This window comes from Hypanus sabinus, chromosome 3 (assembly GCF_030144855.1).
Source record: "Hypanus sabinus isolate sHypSab1 chromosome 3, sHypSab1.hap1, whole genome shotgun sequence".
Taxonomy (NCBI): Eukaryota; Metazoa; Chordata; class Chondrichthyes; order Myliobatiformes; family Dasyatidae; genus Hypanus; species Hypanus sabinus.
The window spans coordinates 182423671-182441886 of NC_082708.1; the positions used below are offsets into that span (position 1 = coordinate 182423671).

The 18216-nt window shown below is 44.0% G+C and overlaps 1 protein-coding gene across 1 annotated transcript in view; it reads left to right on the forward strand.

Annotated features, from left to right (window-relative positions):
* LOC132391940 (dedicator of cytokinesis protein 2-like) overlaps positions 1-18216 on the forward strand; it is a 1209929-nt gene that overhangs the window by 1103736 nt on the left and 87977 nt on the right. The window contains exons 38-40 of the mRNA XM_059965744.1: positions 113-226; positions 8157-8246; positions 10971-11075. Of these exons, the coding sequence (XP_059821727.1) occupies positions 113-226; positions 8157-8246; positions 10971-11075 (309 nt within the window). The remainder of the gene's footprint in view (positions 1-112; positions 227-8156; positions 8247-10970; positions 11076-18216) is intronic.

Sequence of the window (18216 nt, forward strand, 5' to 3'; positions counted from 1 at the left end):
TTGTTGTGTTTCCAGGTTTTATTTCTATTGTAGGTTTTCAGCATCTTCTTCCTTTAATTTTTGAGTCATTTTCATATTCACTGATTCTCTGTTTCTTCTCTTGGTAATCTAGTGGACAGATGACCAAGCTGCCTTGCACGTCCAAGACTTCCAGGGCTCACAGACTCAGCGGCAACTGAAGGAGAACCTATACAATAAAATCATTGACTACTTTGATAAGGGCAAGGTAAGACTCAACCACTCAATGGCACACTTGGCCAAGACTGGAAAACACATCTTGTGGTCTTTGGATGCATTTTTTAACATTGTCCCATTTTACAGGCATTTTACTCTCTCGGGATCTTTTAGGGTAATTTTCAGCCATTGGAATATACATACACTGGCCACTTTATTAGTTATGACCATGGCATCCTGCTGCTGTAGCCCATACACTTCAAGTGTCGACATGTTGTGCGTTCCGAGATGCTCTTCTGTGCACCACTGACATGCTGCATTGTTATTTGCACTGTTACATTCCTGTCAGCTTGATCTAGTCTGGTCATTCTCCTCTGACCTCTCTTGTTGAGAAGGTGTTTTCTTCCCCAGAAAACACTCGCTGGAAGTTTTTTTTTCGTTTTTCACACCGTTCTCTGTAAACTCTAGAGACTGTATTGTGTGAAAATACCAGTAAATCAGCAGTTTCTGAGATACTCAAACCAACCTGTCTGGCACCAGCAATCCATCCCTGGTCAAAGACACATAGATCATATCTTTTCTCCATTCTGATGTTTGGTCTGAACAACATATCTGATCATGTCTGCATGGTTTTATGCATTGACTTGCTGCCACATGATTGCTGATTAGATATTTGGATTAAAAAGCATGTATACCTAATAAAGTAGCCACTGAGTATAATCCATTGTGATAGTTGGCAATGGGGGATTTGTAGCAACTAATTTATACATAGTAAACACCTATAGATTGTAAACTACTCCCTTGTCAGAGGGATAATAATAGCAGATCTGAATTTGATGGGCAAGTAATCAGAATTCCAGACCTTTGATCCAGTACTCTGAATTTGAATCCCGAGGATGAATTCATGTTAAAGACAACCTGGGAATAACAAACTCAAGAAATTCTATAGATCCTGGAAATCCAGAGCAACACATAGAAATATGTTGGAGGAACTCAGTAGGTTAGATAGAGTTGATGTTTCAGGCGGAGACCCTTCGTCAGGACTGGAAAGGAAGGGGGAAGAAGAAGGTGGCGGAGGGGAAAACTTCATGTTGGCAGATGTTAGGTGAGGCCAGGTGATGAGAAGGTGGTGGACGTGGGAGGGGAAATGAAATGTGAAGCTAGAAGGTGATAAGTGGAAGTGGTAAAGGGCTGAAGAAAAAGGAATCTGATAGGAGAGGAGAATGGATTGTGAGAGAAGGGCATGGAGGAGGGGCACCAGAGGGGCTGGGAGGGAAAGGGGAAGAAGCCAGATTAAGAAGGTGTGGGGAGAGCGAGGAGTAGAAGTATCATCTTTCACCTTCGCACTTCGTTTCCTCTCCCCCATCTATCCACCTTCTCCTCACCTGCCAACTTTGCAGTCTTGATGAAGGGTCTCGGCCTGAAACATCAGGTGATAGTTGAGACTAGGTGGGAAGGTGAGGAGGAATGAAGTGAGACACTGGGATGTGATAAGTGAAAGAGGCAAAGGAGTGAAGAAGAAGGAATCTATTTGGAGAGGAGAGTGGACCAGAATGGAAGTAGAAGGGATACTAAAGGGAGCTGATGGGCAGGTGAAGAGAAAGGAAGGGATGATAGTTTCAAATGTGATACAGCCAACAGTTAATTTACACATAGCAAACTACTCCACTATCAAAGGGTATAATAACAGGTGTGAAGTTGATGGGCTGGAAATCAGAATTCAAAGCTATTGATCCAGAACTCTGAATTCAATTCCCATCAAAGTTTCTGAAGACGATGTAGTCCAGTTAAAATCAACAGTGGAATGCTGTTGAAAGTAAAGATTATCTTCATAAAGGTGCCGACAAAAGTTAGACACTTGCTCTAAAACAAAACTATATGGAAGGGAATAAACAGTTGATATTTCATGTTGAGCCCCTTCTATTGGACTGAAAAGTAAAGGGGAGGTGTTCAGTATAGCGAGGTGGTGGAGGGAAGGGGTGGAACAAGAGCTGGTGATGGGTGGAAGTGACAAAGGGATGATGGTGATGATGGTATCCAATGGGAGAGGATGGTGGAGCACGGACAGAAAAAAGAGAGGTGCAAAAGGGAACCAGTGGCAGGTGGGGAGCGGGTGTGAGAGTGATGGACAGATCGGGGTGCTGGGTGAACGGGTAAATTGATATACTAGTATTGTCACACGTACTGGGGTACAGTGAACACTGTTTTACATGCTATCCAATACAACAGTGCATTGAGGTTGTACAAGTTAAACAGAGAAAGTGAAGTGCAGACAGACAATAAGGTGCAAGGTCATAACAAGGTAGATTATGTCAGGAGTCCATGTTATCATACTATAGGAGGAGGTTTGGCATAGTGGTGTCTCACATAAGGCTGATTAACAAGATAAAATCATATGGTGTTACAGGAAAGATACTGGCATGGATAGTGGAATGGCCGACAGGCAGGAGGCAGTGAGTGGTAAAAAAGGGGACCTCTTCTGGTTGGCTGCCAGTAACTAGTGGTGTTCCTCAGGGGTCAGTATTGTGACCGTTACTTTTCACATCGTTTGTCAATGATTTAGATATTTGAATTGATGGCTTTGTGGCAAAGCTTGCAGATGATATGAAGATAGGTGGAGGGGTAGGTAGTGCTGTGGAAGCAATGTGATTGCAGCAGGACTTTGACAAATTGGAAGAATGGGCAAAAATGTGGCAGATGGTATGCAGTGTTGGGAAATGTATGATAATGCATTTTGGTAAAAGGAACAATAGTGTGGTCTATTCTGTAAATGGGGAGGAAATTCAAACATCAGAGATGCGGAGGGGCTTAGGAGTCTTCGTGCAAGACTCCAAGAAAGTTAATTTACAGGTTGAGTCTGTGGTAAAGAAGGCAAATGCAATGTTTGCATTAATTTCAAGGGGAATAGAATATAAAAGCAAGGAGATAATTCTGAGCCTTTATAAAGCACTAGTCAGGCAGCACTTGGAGTATTGTCAACAGTTTCGGGCCCCATATCTCAGAAAGGATGTGTGTCATTGGAGAGAGTCCAGAGATAGTTCACGAGGGTAATTCTGGGAATGAAGCGGCTAACATATGAGGAGTGTTTGACAGCTTTGAGCCTGTACTCACTGGAATTTAGAAGACTGCAGGAGAATCATAATTAAACCTACAGAATGTTGAAAGGACTAGAGAAGGTGGACGTGGAGAGGTTGTGTCCTATGGCGAGGGTATCTGGAACTAGACGGCACAGCCTCAGAATTGGGGGGGGGGGGGGAGCCTTTTAGAACAGAGGTAAGGCAGAATTTTCTTAGCCAGAGAGTAGTGAATTTGTGGAATGCTCAGCCACAGATTGCAGTGGAGGTCAAGTCCATGGGTATATTTAAAGTGTAAATTGATAGCATCTTGATCGGTCAGGGCATCAAAGGATATGGTGAGAAAGTAGTTCTATGGGGTTGAGTGAGATCCGGGATCAGCGATGATGGAATAGCAGAGCAGACTCAGTGGGTTGAATGGCTCCTATATCTTATGGTCTTATGGTCTTATGGTCTAATCAACCATGTTTGTGTGTGTGGATCACATTGACATGATATAGGTTATAAGAGTACAAGAAACAGTTGTCAACAGCAGGATAAACAACAGAAGCATTCATCTTGAAGGAAGTAGCAGCAAAATAGTCATTGGAAAGAGCTCAGTGCTTAAGCCTATAAATTTCCATATTTAGTTCCCAAAAACTCCTTAAAGGTTTAGATTTAAATTTGTTTACAAATCACATGTAAGTCAAAACATACAGTGAAATCTGTACATTATGTGCGTTAACAACCAACGCAAGCTGAGGATCTGTTGGAGGAAGTCCGCAAGTGCCAATGGAGCATGCCCACAAAGTTCAGCAGAACAACATGCAGACAAACGTGCAACACGTAACAAAACCAAAAGAAACCCTTTCTCAAATCAACACATCCAAAATGCTGGAGCAACTCAGTTGGTCAGGTAGCATCTGTGGAGATGAGTAAATAGTCAGCATTTCGGGCTGAGACCCTTCATCAGGACTGAGAAAGAAGGGGGTAAGTGCCAGAAGAAAATGGTGGTGGGAGGGGAAAGAAGGTTGGAAGGTTTTAGGTGAAGCCAGTTGGGTGGGAAAGGGCTGGAGCAGAATCTGAGAGGAGAGTGGACCATTGGAGAAAGGGAAGGAGGAGGGGGAAGTGATAGGCAGGTGAGAAGAAGTAAATGGAGGGGGGTGGTAGAATTTGTCTTCCAGAAGGAGAAGCTGACATTCATACAGTCAAGTTGGAAGGTACACTGACAGAATATAAAGTGTTACTCTTTCACCATGGGGGGGTGGCCTCACCTTGGCACAGACCCTTTCTCACCCTCCACCCACACGCAGACTGGCCTTCAACCCCAGGACAGGTCACCTCCGGGCCTCCAACCTACAGATCGTGGCCCTGGACCCTCAGACGTTAGCTCACCAATTTTATCAACTTTGCCTCCAGCCTCCAACCTGCCGTCAAATTCACTTAGTCCATTTCTCCCCTGTCTCTCTGTCTCTATCTCTGGTGACAAACTGTCTGCCAACATTTTTTATAAACCTACTGATTCTCACAGCTATCTTGACTATCTTTCTTCTCACCATGTCTCCTGTAAAAGTGCTATTCCCTTTTCTCAGTTCCTTCATCACTGCTGCTTCTGTTCACAGGATGAGACTTTTCTTTCTAAGACGTCTTCCTTCTTCAAAGAACGGATTTCCCTTCCCCTACCATTGATTTTGCCCTCACCCACATCTCCTCCATTTCACTGATACCCACATTCACCTCATCTTCACGCCATCTTAACATGATAGATTTCCTCTTGTCCTTCTGTCCTTACCTACCGGCCTATGAGCCTCCACATCCACACATCATTCTCCACCACTTCTGCTGTCTTCAGCAGGATCCTACCACCAAGCACATTTTTTCCTAACCTCCAGTCTCCACTTTCATCAGCGATCACTCCCTCAGTGATTCCCTTATCCATTCGTCTCTCCCTATTAATCTTCCTCCTGGCACGTAACCCTGCAAGAGGTAGAAATGCTACACGTGCCAATTTACCACCTCCCTCATCCCCATTCAGGGCCCCAAACTGTGCTTCGGGGTGAGGTCCTCTATTGAGTCCACTACTCCTGATGCAACCTCCTCTTCTTCAGTGAGACCCAACGTAGACTGGGGGACCACATTGTCACGTAATTCTGCTCCATCCACAATAAGCAGAACTTCTCAGAGGTCAACAATTTTAATTCCTGACCCCATTCCCGTTTTGACATGGCAGCACACAATGAGGCCCCTCTCAGGGTGGAGGAGCAACACTTCATATTCCATCTAGGTTGCCTCCAACTTGAAAACCTGATTTCTCCTTCCAGTATTTCTTCCCCTCCCCATTCCCTCTTCTTCTGTTTGTCACTCTGGTCTCATCTGCCTATCACCTCTCCCTGGTGCCCTTCCACCTTCCTTTTCTTCCATGGTCCCCACTCTCCTCTCCTGTCAGACTCCTTCTTCTCCTGCCCTTTACCTTCCCACCCTGGCTTCACCCATCACCTTTTGGCTATCCTCCTGCCCCTCCCACTTCTTATTCTGGCATCTTCCCCCTTCCTTTCCAGTCCTGGAGAAGGGTCTCAGCCCAAGACGTCGACTGTTCATTCAGTTCCATAGCTGCTGCCTGGCCTGCTGAGTTCCTCCAGCATTTTATGTGTGTTGGTCTTGGACATTAACCCTCTACATTGTAGGAGCTGCTAAAGGAACTAATTTGTTTAATTAGCGTCATCCCTTTCTTTCTCATTCAGTGAAAATTACAAATTGTGAAATACTTGCTTTTTTTTATCATTTGCTGGGGCATGTGTTTTCATCCCTGATTGCCCTTGAGAAGGTGAAGGTGAACAGACTTCCTGAACCACTGTGGTCCTTCTAGTGAAGATGTTCCAACTGTCCATCAGGGGGGGGGGGGGGGGTCCCACAGACCCAGTGACAGTGAAGAACTGACAATAATTCCCACATCATGACATTAAGTGCTGTAAGATCAGGGTTTGATTCCTGCCGCTGTCTGTAAGGAGTTTGTACATTCTCCCTGTGACTGTATGGGTTTCTTCTGGGTGCACCAGGGTCATCCCACATCCCACATCCTAACTCTAGGCCTGCTATCTTGTTGCCGGAAGCAGGGATGATAAATCCGCCATGATGGAATGGTGGAGCAGTCTCGACAGTCCAAATGGCCTAATTCTGCTCCAATGTCTTATAGTTTGGTGGTCTTGTGGACATTTGTGGGCTGCCCCTGCACACCTCAAACTGTATTGGTCAGTGATGCAAGCAATGCATTTCACTGCATGCTTCAATGTACCAGTGGCAAATAAAACTAATCTTCAATCTTCAGATAACTTAGATAGGAACCTGAGAACTGGTGTTTGCACTCAACTGATCACCTTGTCCTTAGTGGTACTTCAGTCCATCCATTCTGACCTGCCCCCTGATTCTGTACTAACCTGCATCATAGTCATAGAGCTCTGCAGCACAGAAACAAGCCCTTCGGCCCATCTAATCCATGCCAAACTATTGTTCTGTCTGGTCCCATGTACCTGCGCCTGGACCATAGTCCTATACAGCCCTCCGTCCATGTACGAATCCAAAATTCTCATAAATGTTGCAATTAAACCCGCATCCACTACTTCTATTGGCAGTTCATTTCACACTTTCACCATGCTCTGAGTGAAGTTTCCCCTCAGGTTCACCATAAATATTTCTCCTTTCACTTTTAACTTACGACCTCTAGTCCCACCCAACTTCAGTGGAAAGGCCTGCTTGCATTTACTCCACCTGTATCTGCACCCCTCATAATACAGCATAGTTCTATCAAATCTTCCCTGATTCTCCTACCCTTTAGAGAATAAAGTCCTAACCTATTCAAACTTTCCCTGTAACTCAGGTCCTCAAGCCCTAACAATGTCCTTGTGAATTTTCTCTGCACACTTTCAATCTTATTGATATCTTCCCTGTAGGCAGGTGGCCAGAACTGCATATAATACTCCAAAATTTGACCTCACCAACATCTTATACAACCGATCCCAACTCCTGTTCTCAGTTGTTGTTGCCATTCCTATTCGCCTTCTGGCGCATCAGACGGCATTTTAGCCGTTTCCATAGCATTTGACTGCCTTGCACCAGGCTGAGTTGCTAGCTTGATGCTCGATCCAGCATAGATGGAAAGCGTGCAAGGAGCCAGTCGAATTTGAACTCTGGACCATTCGCCCCAAAGTCTGGTGCTGACTACACCACCAGCCAGTCCTGTCCTCAGTACCGAGATTTACAAAGGCCAATGTGCCAACTGCTCTTTTAACAAACCTGTCTACAGTGAGAGTCCATATTGAAGGAATTACAGATATGTATCCCCAGATCCCGCTGCTCTGCCGCACTCCTGGGTAACCTGCTGTTCCTATTGCCATTGTCTTCCTGTTATAGGAGCAGAATTAGGTCATTTGGCCCATCAATTCTGCTCCACCATTTCATCATGGCTGCTCCATTTTTGCTTTTAGCCCCAGTCTCCTGCCTTCTCCCAGTATCCCTTCATGCCCAGACTAATCATGAATCTATCAACCTCTGCCTTAAATATACATAAGGACTTAACCTGTGGTGATAAACACAGATTCACCATTTTCTGGCTAAAGAAATTCCTCCTTATCTCTGTTCTAAAAGGACGGCCCTCGATTCTGAGGCTGTGACCCCTGGTCTTAGGGTCCACCGCCAGAGGAAACATACTCTCCACATCCATTCTATCGCGGACTTCCAACATTCCACTGGTTGCAATGAGGACTTTGAGGTGACACTGTCATGGTGTGAATGCCCCTCACTACCAATGTAAGGGACAGGAAGTAAATAAGTAAAAGCCCCTTTGAAAAGAATGCATTGTACTGAGTCGATAATGTAGCACAGATGATGTAGTTCAATGTGATGGGCTAATTATTCACCCCTTGCTGCGAGCAGATGTGGGAAGAAGCCATTCATCTCTGCAAGGAGCTGGCTGAGCAGTACGAAATGGAGGTCTTTGATTACGGGCTGCTGAGCAAGACCCTGGTGAGTAAATTCAAGCTGGCAGTGATTTTGATAAGCTAATGATGAATGATGAAGCCCATATTGCATTCAGACGATTAGGCTGCTCCTTTCCACAGGCTCTTCTCTCATCCACAGAGGGAGTGTGACTGATGGGGCAGCGGGCAACGGGCAGCGACGAGCTTTTGAAATAGTTGTAAGGTTAGCGGAAGAAATGTTTGGCTTTTCACTTCAAGGAGCTTAACGCTGGTTCAGATTCAATGGGGAGTCGAAACTGTCCAATGTGTCACTGGCCTTAGCCTACCCGTCATCAAGAAAGCTGCCAGCAACAAGCCATAAATATCATAGAACGTAAAACTTAGACATCTACAGCACATTACAGGCCCTTCAGCCCAAAATGTTATGCTGACCATGTAACATACCCTAGAAACTGCCTCGAATTTCCCGAGTGCATACACCTCTATTTTTCTAAGCACCATGTATCTATCTATGAGTCTCTTAAAAGACCCTATTATATCCGCCTCTACCACCATCACAGGCAGTGGACTCCAAGCACCTGCCACTCCTTGTAAAAAATTAACCTCTGACATCTCCCTTGTACTTATTTCCAAGCATCTTAAAACTATGCCCCCTTGTGTTAGCCCTTTCAGCCCTGGTGATCTGACTATCCACACGATCAATACTCTCATCATCTTATACGCCTCTATCAGGTCACCTCTCATCCTCTGTTGCTTCAAGGAGAAAAGGCCAAGTTCCCTCAACTTATTCTCATAAGGCACGCTGTGCAATTTTGGCAACATCGGTATAAATCTCCTCCGCACTCTTTCTGTAGTTTCCACATCCTTCCTGTAGTGAGGTGACCAGAAATGAACACAGTACCCTCTGGGGTCTGACCAAGGTCTTACAGAGCTGTAACGTTACCATATAACGATATAACAATCACAGCACGGAAACAGGCCATCTCGGCCCTCCTAGTCCGTGCCGAACTCTTAATCTCACCTAGTCCCACCTACCTGCACTCAGCCCATAACCCTCCACTCCTTTCCTGTCCATATGACACAACTGAACTGGCCTCTACTACTTCTACAGGAAGCTCATTCCACACAGCTATCACTCTCTGAGTAAAGAAATACCCCCTCGTGTTTCCCTTAAACTTCTGCCCCCTAACTCTCAAATCATGTCCTCTCGTTTGAATCTCCCCTACTCTCAATGGAAACAGCCTTTTCACGTCAACTCTATCTATCCCTCTCAAAATTTTAAATACCTCGATCAAATCCCCCCTCAACCTTCTATGCTCCAATGAATAGAGACCTAACTTGTTCAACCTTTCTCTGTAACTTAAGTGCTGAAACCCAGGTAACATCCTAGTAAATCGTCTCTGCACTCTCTCTAACTTATTGATATCTTTCCTATATACCTCCCGGCTCTTGAACTCAGTTTCATGGTTGATGAATGCCAATACATCATATGCCTTCTTAACAACACAAAGGATTATAAAGGATCCCACCTACCCTGCTCATGGGCTGTTTGACCCACTCCCACTAGGGAGGAGACAACATGGCATCCATGCCAAAATCACCAGACTCAAGAACAGTTACAGAAGACTGATCAAGACCCACTTACTAACCCACCTGTCCATTACTTTATCATCTCTTGTCAGAATCACCTTAAGTGCAGACACTACTGTACCCAGCCTCACTTTATGCACATCTAAGTATATTATGTATTTATATTTGTTGTGTCTTTTTATTATGGTATTCTTTATCTTACTGTGTGTTTTTATGCTGCATCAGATTCAGACTGAGAATTATTTAATTCTCCTTTACACTTGTGTATTGGAAATGACAGTAAACAGTCTTGAATCTTGAATGCTGAATCACTGTTCCTGCAGAAGCGAACTTAGGACCAGGAACATCACAGCACATTCAGCCCAGAATGTTGCGCTCATCTTTTAAACTACTCTATCTAAACTTTCCCTCCTACGTAGCCCTCCAGTTTTCTATCCTCTATGTGTCTGTTAAATGCCCCTAGTATATCTGTCTCTCCCACCACCTCTAGCACAGTGTTCCTTCCGTATTCTGGCCACTACTTCACGACAAGAAGTATCAGGTCTAGAGGACGGATGAGTATTGAAACTACAGCGTTGCTGCCATGACAGAGACTTGGCAATCACAAGGACAGGAACTGCTGCTGGGTGTTCTGGAGTTTAGATTTTTCAAATGGGCTGGGGAGAGAGGTAGGGAGTGGCATTGCTAACCAGAGACGGGGGAAAAGCCAATAGGTGGATGGAGGTGGGGAGGAGGTGCGGTTGCAAAAATGGGTGATGCGCGGTTCTGGAAGGAAAGTATGGAAAAGGGGTCAATAGCAGGAGGGCAAAAGTGAGAGTGAGGGGTGAGGAGCAAAAAGCAAGCAGCTGAGGGTTACCTGTAATTTGTAAAATTTGCCATTCTAACACTGGGCTGCAGACAGGCCATTTGGGAAAGGAGTTACTGTTCCTCTGCCTTGGCAGTGGAGGAGGCTCTGCATTGACAGGACAGTGTGGGAATGCAAAGGGGAATTGCAGAGCATGCTGAGAGCTTAGGATTGCCGCTACAGACAGACTACAGCTGTTCAGTGGCAGAGAGCGTCCAGCAACCATGGAACAGAATGGCAAACAAACTGGCTGAGAGAAGATCACTAATGACAAATTGGAAGGACGTGGTACATTTCTTGTCAGCCTCTAATCGCCCTCTACTTTGAAATTTGCAGCAACGCCAAGCCAAATTCTATGAGAACATCATGCAGGTTCTGAGGCCCAAGCCAGACTACTTTGCAATTGGTTACTATGGCCTAAACTTCCCAAGCTTCATGCGGGTAAGAATCTCTTTGTCTTTCTCAAACAGTGTGGTCTGTCTTTGTGAGGAGTGAGGGATACGGTGATTGATTGCATTAGAACTCACGGACCATGGAATGGTACAGCAGTGACGATGGAGGGTATTTCAATTCAGAGGAAATGTGCACGGCATAGATGAACCTATGCATGAGCAGAATTTTCAATGCGTTTTGTCCGTTTTGAAGTTCAAGGTAACTTTATTATCAAAGTTAGTATACATCACCATATGCTGCCCTGAGATTAATTTTCTTCTGGGCATTCAATAGGTACATTTAACATCAGAGAAACGTATACAGTATACATCCTGAAATTCTTTTTCTTTGCAAACATCCACGAAAACAGCCCCAAAGAATTAATGACAATAAAATGTTAGAACCCCAAAGCCCCCCCCCCAGATCCCCTTTCCAGGCACAAGCAGCAGCAAAGCAATGACCCCCCCCCCAGCAATAAAGCATCAGTGCCCCCCACCGAGCACTCGAATGTACAGCAAAGCATCAAAATAGACACAGACTTGCAGTACCCGAAAGACTACTCATTTACCCAGTAATTCTTCATACCGCTAGCTCTCTCTCTCTCTCTTTAATAAGGGAAAAGTGATGTCTCCATTTCACAGTGAGACGGGAGACATAACAATCAACTCGCTGACTCACAATAAATACAAAGAAACACAACAGAATCAACGGAAGAAACTACACACGAACAAAGATGGATGAACAACCAGTGGAAAAGACAACAAATTGTTCAAATACAGAAAAAAAACTAAATATTAATAACATATAAATAAGTAATAACTAGTATTGAGAGCATGAGTTGTAAAGTGGGTTCATAGGTTGTAGAATCAGATGGGATGCCAGTGAGTGAATTTATCCCCTCTGGTTCAGGAGCCAAGTTGAGAGGTAATAACTGTTCCTGAGCCTGGTGGTGTGGGTTCGGAGGTACACGTACTCCTTCCTGTTGGCAGCAGTGAGAAGAGAACATGGCCTGGGTGTTGGCAGGGAGTTCAGTAGTCTCATGGCCTGGTTGAAGAAGCTTTTTCCCTTCATAACGTCCTAATGCTACAGTATCTCCTTCCTGATGGTGGTGGGGCGGGGTTTGTCAAAGAGATGGTTGGATGGATGAGAGGGATTGTTGATAATGCTGATAAAAATAATAAATAATAATTAATGATTAAATAAATAATACTGAGAACATGAGTCATAGAAAAGTATAGAATAGAAACAGGCCCATCAGTCCATCTGGTCCATGCCGAACTGTTTAAACTGCCTACTCCCATCAACCTACAGTTGGACCATAGCCCTGCATTCCCTGTCCATCCATGTACCTATCTAAACTTCTCTTAAACGTTGAAATTGAGCACGTGTACTCTGCTTGCACTGGCAGCTCGCTCCACACTCTCACAACCCTCAGAGTGAAGAAGTTTACCCTCATGTTCCCCTTAAACTTTTCACCTTTCAGCCTTAACTCATGACCTCTAGTTATAGTCCCACCCAACCTCAGTGAAAAAGCCTGCTTGCATTTACCCTATCTATAACATAACGTTGTATATCTCTATTAAATTTCCTCTCACTCTCCTACGTTCCAATGAGTTGTGGAGTCCTTGAAACTGAGTCCATAGATTCAGTTCAATGATTAGTGTGAAGATGTCACTCTTGAACGTTACTGTCATAAGAGGGAAGAGGTTTTTATGAGCAGGATAATTTTTCCTATTTTCATACGGTTGTTATAGCGACACAGGAACAGTCTGGCCAGGGGCTTGTATGTAGTGAAGCGCGATTTATTATCACCACAGTTGGGAAAATCTCAGGGTCCAAAGCTTTTTGAGTATGCATTGCACTCAGCCTGTGACTTGAATCCACTTGGAATGCATTAAAGAGTGGCCCTGGAGATGGTGGGAGGCACAGGAAGAGATGAAGATGGATCACACACTATGTTGCTTTGCTGAAAGTGATTGTAAAATATTTTGTTCTCTCATCAATTGAAGGTAGAATTGAAGCTAGTCCTTCAAACAACATTCCCTCTAATTTCTTTACACTTACTCAGATCAACCACTGCTCAGAGCAGGAAATTTTTACATAGCCTGAAAGCTGCTCAGCACTTTAATAAAATATTACAGTGGTCCAATGGTTCAAAGGTTCCATTTAATATCCGAGAATATAATCTGAAATTCTTATTCTTCACAGGCATCACAATCATGTTCTGTGTCAAATGACGTGAGGCATGGATGATCACGGTCTCATGACCATGATTGTTCTTGGCAAATTTTTCTACAGCAGTGGTTTGCCCTTGCCTCCTCTGGGCAGTGTCATTACAGGTGACCCCAGCCAACATCAATACTCTTCAGAGATTGTCTATCTGGTGTCAGTGGTCACATAACCAGGACTTGTGATATGCACTAGATGCTTATACGAACATCCACCACCTGCTCTCATGACCCTAACCAGGGGAGGAGGCTAAGCCGGTGCTACAACTTGCCCAAGGATGACCTGCAGGCTAGCGGAGGGAAGGAACGCCTTATACCTAAAAGAAAATTTCAGCTGTGTGGCAACGAATGCTTTGTGCATGGGAGCATTTCTGTTACTCTGCGGCCGTGCACCCGTGCAGCTTGGGAGGAACAGTGCCTTCAAGGGATAAGAAGCTTGATCCATTGACACTAGCAAAATGTAACACTACCTCGAAATATATTTCTTATTTAAAATCACTTGCCACAATATCATAGGCACATAGTATCAGGTGAGCATCATTCACAAGAAGAGGCCACCCTCAGGGTGGAGGAGCAATGCATTATATTCTGTCTGGGTAGCCTCCAACCTGATTTCTCCTTGAAGTTAAAAAAATTCCCCTCCCCTCCCCTCTTCTTGTACTCCTCACTCTGGCTTTTTGTCTCTTCTCACCAGCCTTTCACCTCTCCCGGTGAACCTCCTTCGTCCCTTTCTCTTGGTCCACTTAATGGCAGGATACTTGGTAGTGTGGAGGAGCAGTGGGATCTGAGGGTACTTGTCCATAGATCCCTGAAAGTTGCCTCATAGGTAGATAGGGTAGTTAAGAAAGCTTATGGAGTGTTAGCTTTCATAAGTCGAGGGATAGAGTTTAAGAGTCGCAGGGTAATGCTGCAGCTCTATAAAACTCTAGTTAGGCCACACTTGGAGTACTGTGTCCAGTTCTGGTCACCTTAATATAGAAAGGATATGGATGCATTGGAAAGGGTACAGAGGAGATTTACCAGGATGCTGCCTGGTTTAGAGAATATGCATTATGATCAGAGATTAAGGGAGCTAGGGCTTTACTCTCTGGAGAGAAGGAGGATGAGAGGAGACATGATAGAGGTATACAAGATATTAAGAGGAGTAGTGGACAGTCAGCACCTCTTCCCCAGGGCACCACTGCTCAGTACAAGAGGACATGGCTTTAAGGTAAGGGGTGGAAAGTTCAAGGGGGATATTAGAGGAAGGTTTTTTACTCAGAGAGTGGTTGGTACGTGGAATGCACTGCCTGAGTCAGTGATGGAGGCAGATACACTAGTGAAATTTAAGAGACTACTAGACAGGTATATGGAGGAATTTAAGGTGGGGGGGTTATATGGGAGGCAGGGTTTAAGGATTGGTACAACATTGTGTGCCAAAGGGCCTATACTGTGCTGTATTGTTCTATGTTCTCCTGTCCTGTCAGATTCCTTCCTCTCCAACTCTTTATCTTTCCCACCCACTTGGCTTCACCTACCACCTTCTCACTCTCCTTCTTCTATTTCTCCCTCCTTTTTATTCTGGTGTCTTTGCCCTTCCTTTCCAGTCCTAAAGGAGGGGCTCAGCCCGAAACGTCAACTGTTGATTCATTTCCATGGATGCTGCCTGACCTGCTGAGTTCCTCCAGCATTCATATGTTGCGCTGGGTTTCCAGCATCTGCAGACTTCCTCGTGTTTATCACTCACAAGAAGAAACCGCAGTTGTATGAAGGAACACAATTAGAACAAAAAACATAATTTCTGTGCAAAGTAATCATTGTGTTTCTAAACTGTAGTAGCTATGGTTGTGCCAGTTAGTCCAAGAATTAAATGGTTGAAGGGAAGTTGCTGTTGTTCAACCTCGTGGTGTGAGGCTTCAGGTTTCCAAACCTCTTGCCCGATGGTAGGTAGCAACGATAAGATGACATGTAGACAAATAGAACAAAAGGGCTGTGATGCGGTAGATTGAGAGATCAAAAGTTCATCATTAATGCACAAGAGGTCCGTTCAAGCATCTTATAACATAGAGCATAGAATATTCCAGCACAATACAGACGCTTCAGCCCAAGATATTGTGTTGTCCTCTAACCTACTGTAAGATCAATCTAACCCCTCCCTCCTACATTGCCCTGTATTTTTTCTATTATCTGTGCCTAAATAAGAATTTCTTAAATGCTCCTAATATATCTGCTGCTACTGTCACCACCAAAAGTGCCCTCCATGCACCCACCCCTCTCTGTTTCAAAAACTTACCTCAAACATCCCCCTCCAATCACGTTAAAATTTTGCTTCCTTGTATTAGCCATAACAGCAGGATAGACTCTTATTCTTCACAGACATCACAATCACGTTCTGTGCGGAATGACGTGGGGCATGGATGATCACAGTCTTGACCATGATTGTTCTTGGCAAATTTTTCGACAGAAGTGGTTTGCCCTTGGCTTCTCTGGGCAGTGTCATTACAGGTGACCCCAGCAATCCAGCTCACAACAGATGGGCCCACAGCTTGATGATCCTGTCACACTCTGGCATTGTAGTGGTTAGCACAACACTTTACAGTACAGGCAACCCGGCTTCAATTCCCGCTGCTACCTGGAAGGAGTTTGTACATTCTCCCCGTGACTGTGTGGGTTTCCTCCAGGTGCTCCATTTTCCTCGCACAGTCAAAAAACATATTGGTTGGTCGGTTAACTGGTCACTGCAAATTGTCCCATGATTAGGCTAGAGTTAAGTAGGTGGGTTGATGGGCGGTGTGGCTCATTAGGCCGGATCGACTTTGTCTTTTGCTGATCAAAGCACCAAGGAAGATCAAAATCATCAAGGCGGGTGTGGAAGGTGATCAAGTCCTCAGCACCATCTACCAGCCTCTTTTGCTTGCTGCCGCTAGAGAAGGTGGCGGTCTCTCGGTCTCTCTCGCTCACTGCTCCCGGGGGAAGGTCCTTGCATTCGAGAGACCTTTCTCTCTCCCTCGATGCTTTCGATGGATAGGGCGGGAGCAAGGTTTGATCAACACAGATTGTAGAGTTGGACTCTAATTCAGTTTTTATAATGTGTTCTATTTCTACTTCTACTTGTGCTTGCTTTTTTTTGTTAGTACTATTGGGTGATCTTTGAATTGGGCAGCCTGCAGGTAATAAATACTGAGCTGAACTCTACTGAAGTTTGCCTTTTGTGTTTTCTATTCCATGTTTTTCATTGTTTTTTTTTTGTTGCCATTTTTTTGCTTGTGGAAAGCAGGAGGTTTGATGTTTGATGTTTTCTTTGAATGGGTTCCTGACTGCCTGTAGCGAAGGCGAACTTCAGGGTTGTATACTGCATAATACTTTAATCATAAATGTACTTTGAACTTCAAACTTTGAACTCTAATACTCAGTACCCTAACTGATGAAGGCCGGTGTGCTAAACACCTTATTCAACACCCTGTCTACCTGTGTCACTGCTTTCAGTGATCCATGCCTTTACTCAATGTTACTTGCTATTTTTGAATGGTTGTTTGTTTTGCACCTTAGCCCCAGAGGAACACAGTCTCATTTATCTATGTATGGTTTGAATGATAATTAAACTTGATTTGATACCACTGTTCAATGCATATTTGCATTAACGAGCAGTTGTACAGGTCTACCTAATAAAGCGGCCACTGTGTGTGTGTGTGTGTGTGGGTCTGTGTGTGTGTGTGTGTGTGTGTGTGTGTGTATATATATGTACAAAAATCAGCATTGTCTGGAAGATAAATACAGAGTGAACCATTCAGCCTATAAAATGAATCATGGTAAGTCTGTTCCCAATTTAATGAGCCATACGTCCCTAATCGTGAACAATAGCCAGATCAGAAATGCTGATCAAATCCCTTGGCAGATTTGCATTCAGACAAGAAGGTGTAAGAAATGGTCAACCAACTGTAATATAATGAAAAGATTTTGTGCATTTACTTGAATGAGCTTGGTTTATTGGAATAGTGAAGAGTTCCATTTTTGTGATGAGCCTCTTGCAGGTTGATTTGAATTAGTGAAGTCTTTTTAAAAAGAGGCTTTTGAGATTCATTTTAGTTCCTGTGACCAATTTAGTCTGTTTACAAGTACACAGGGACAGTGAGGGGAGATATGTGATGGTTGTGTTGAGAGCAGTTTGGTGAGAGAAGAAAATATTGTTAAAAGTCTAAGATCTTAAATCAACAGAACAGCTATTGATTAATAGCTATTGATTAAGCTCTCTGTATAGAGCTTCTTCTCTCTCTGTCTTTCTCTTTTTTCCTCCTTTTTTCTATATCAACATAGCTATCTTTAACTCTCCCCCACTCAGTCTCCCATTCTCTCCCTCTCTTTCTCCCCTCTTCTCTCCATCAATCTATCTAGATATATATCTGGATATCTAACTCTATGTCTCTACCTCACCTTTTCTCACTCTCACTCTTTCTTCCCCTCTCTCCATCAATCTATCTAGATATCTATCTGGATATATAACTCTATGTCTCTACCTCATCCTTTCTCACTCTCACTCTTACCATCTTTCTTCCTCTGTCTCCATCAATCTATCTAGATATCTATCTGGATATCTATCTCTGTCTCTACTTCACTCTTTCTCTCTCTTCGTCTTGTTACGTATCCCGTAACTGGCTCACTTACCAGCAAAGATAGAGAGGTCCGTTGAAGTCTGATGGCACTATTTTCAAACGTTTTTATTTATAAAGGGGGCACAAAAGTAAGGTTAATACAAACATTCAGATAATATACGCCGTCAATACTCAATCTAAGGCATGGGTTTTAGTAATAATCATCATTAAGAAATAAGCTCTACTGTTGTCTAGGGGATAATATATTGTCCGTTGGAAATATAAAAGTCACTCAGAAGTCTGCAGGCTTCAGCCTTTTGGGAATCGCTGGGTTTCACGTGTTTTGAGAGAGAT